Genomic DNA, 2626 nt, shown 5'->3' on the forward strand with positions numbered 1-2626 from the left:
ACCCCGGCTGGAAGAGGGAAAGAAAGATCAGGGGAAGAAGCGGAGTATCTTGCCTATCTAAAAGACTTGTAATACATGTTTCCATGTTTCTTTGATTTTACTCTTTCTCTTCCTTTTTACTCCCAATATTAAGTTTGTAAGTCAAATTTTATAAAAATTTGGCCAGATCTACATTGAAAGTTATCAGCCTCTATAAATTCAAATGGTTACAGTATAAAATGTTCTATGATGAGTGTAAGGATCTTGATTTATCTCTATTAGCGATACATCCGATTTGAGCTGGCAACCGGGATAGAGAAAATGCACGAATCTCGGCACCCCAGATCATGAGGAGGACAATTTGGATGAGACATCACTAAATCTCATCTACATGAGAATTAGCAAATTTGATATTTCTTTTGCTTTTTAGGTGGGTCTCACCTGTAAAATGTGGAAAGGGTGAGTTTTCTTTTCCTCTTTAAGTTTGGGTCCCCATGTAAATGATAGAGAGAGGGGGGAGAGTTTATTCTTGTTTTTACTCGGGTGGATCCCACATGTAAGTGACATGGAGAAGGGCCAAAATTGTGGAGGAAATGTCCAGTAGATGGTCAAAGCTCTTTGACTAGACCAAAACGTCATGACAGGACATTCATCATCACACTAATATTAAATACTAAGTTACTGAACACAAGCCAGGGCTAGATGGGCATTATAGGATCATCAAACGAAAAACCCATGTAAATAGTGTGAGACAATACTCCCTTCGGTGCAATCTGCTCTTATATTTTTGTTTACATTCTCAATAAGATAAAGGAAAACATGCTATAGCTATTACATCGATCAGTAATACTACACCACAACTGGCACATGATGCGTCGACCACTCTGATGGCTGCAAAGTTGGTAGTAACCAGCTAGTTTCTCACGTTTGTAATCTTAATTGATTAAACTTGATAGATAGAGTACGTCCCGAGATAAATTGTGCCTGCGTGATGAGCAGTAACCAAATCCGATCGTCGGCACCAACTCAAGGCGACAAGGCTGCACAGCACATGGAGACATCAGAATTCAGCCGAAAGCAATCGAGCTTAACCATGCAAGAGCAGTATGGATTTTTTTTCACTTTGAGAAGTGCTACTGTATTAGTGAGTGAGTGAGTAGTTGACCTGAAGAAGACGAGGTCTTCCAGGAGTCGGGAATCCGGTTCACCACCGGCGGCGTCGGCTGCCCAGCTGCATAGATTCCAAGATCATCATCATCATCAATCAATCCATCATGAGTGAGAAAGAGAGAGCGAGCGAGAGGGAGGGAGGGAGAGAGATTAATGGCGTTGGCGTACTGAAGCAGATGAAGAGGACTTGGGGCGGGAGGACGACGCCGCAGGCGATGGGGAGGTACATCATGCGGACGGGGTCGATGGGCTTGGGGAGCATGCGGTTCACGTCGCCGAGGATCACCGGGCACAGGCAACGCAGCGACCGGTCGTCCGCCGCCGCCGAGCTGTTGAGGAACATGCCCAGCCCGCCGCAGCACTCGCTCTGTGGCGTCGGCGTCTCCGCCTCGCTCCCCGTCAGGAACGACGCGCACGTCATCAGCCCCGCCAGCGGCGTCACGCAGTCCGTCGGCGCCAACGGCGGCGAGGGCGACGACCCTCCGAAGCCCACCGGCAAGCCGGGGAAGCCGGGCTGCGGGTTCGCGGCGGTGCACGGGGGCGAGATGGGCGCCGGCGGCGCCTGCGCCTGAGACGGCGGCGGCGTCATCGGCCTGCCGCTGGGCGACGGCGGGGTTAGCCTGCCCGCGGACGGCGGCGACAGCCTGGAGCGAGGGAAACCACGGAAGCCGCTGGGGCTACGCTGCCTGGTTCCCGGGTACCAGAGCACGCGGGTGTCGGCGCGGCGCCTCGTCGCCGCCTCCGCCGGCTGCATCAGCGCCGCCGCCACCACCACCGCCACCGTGACCACGACGAGCAAGACGACGGTGGTGCTGCACCTCGACGCTGCCATTGCTACCAAATATGGATCTTTGCTTCTTTCTGGCAAATTGGAGTGTCAAGAAGCGCAAGAGCAAATGCTCACAGGGACGATCGATGTTGCTGGCTTCTTCTTCCTCCTGCCATTTTATATCTCTCTGGATTGCCTCAATTCATGGGAGCACAAAGATCGTGCATTACCACATTAATCCTACGTGCTTAAACATTCCATCTTTGGGTTTTTCTTGTTAAGAAATGCAAAGCCCATCTTTAAATGTACGTGTTCCAGAAACTGAGAAATACACACACAAAAAGTAGGTAGCACATTATCCTTTTATACTGGTATGCAGTGAGAATATGATTATATGAACGGTTTTTGATGTGCAAATATGCCCTCTAAGAGCAACTCCAACGCGTCGATCCATTTCGTCCGCACGTATTCGTTTGAATTAAAACAAACACAAAAATCGGCTCAACGCGTCAACCCAAACGGACGTGCGCCCGCTTTTCGTCCGCCGAACGACCCATTCCTGGTCCATATTTGGCCCTCATTTGAGTCGGCGTGGACACGAGACGGACGCGCGCCTACTCCTCCACCTGCCTGGCCCGCCAGTCGGTGTCACATAGGCCATTCTCTTTCTCCCATCGACAACAAGCCCTCGACCGTCCCCACCCTGTC

At 50.9% G+C, this 2626-nt stretch overlaps 1 protein-coding gene across 1 annotated transcript; it reads right to left on the reverse strand.

The window, feature by feature from the left end:
- Positions 1-741: 741 nt before the first annotated feature.
- Positions 742-2083, reverse strand: LOC123086476 (nascent polypeptide-associated complex subunit alpha, muscle-specific form). Its single transcript, XM_044508242.1, has 3 exons — positions 1318-2083; positions 1145-1210; positions 742-1019 (listed from the first exon to the last, which is right to left on the reverse strand). Exons 1-3 carry the CDS (start codon positions 1979-1981, stop codon positions 1006-1008), a joined length of 744 nt encoding a protein of 247 aa, XP_044364177.1. The 5' UTR covers positions 1982-2083; the 3' UTR covers positions 742-1005.
- Between the last annotated feature and the right edge of the window lie 543 nt (positions 2084-2626).

Source organism: Triticum aestivum, chromosome 4A, assembly GCF_018294505.1.
Source record: "Triticum aestivum cultivar Chinese Spring chromosome 4A, IWGSC CS RefSeq v2.1, whole genome shotgun sequence".
NCBI lineage: Eukaryota > Viridiplantae > Streptophyta > Magnoliopsida > Poales > Poaceae > Triticum > Triticum aestivum.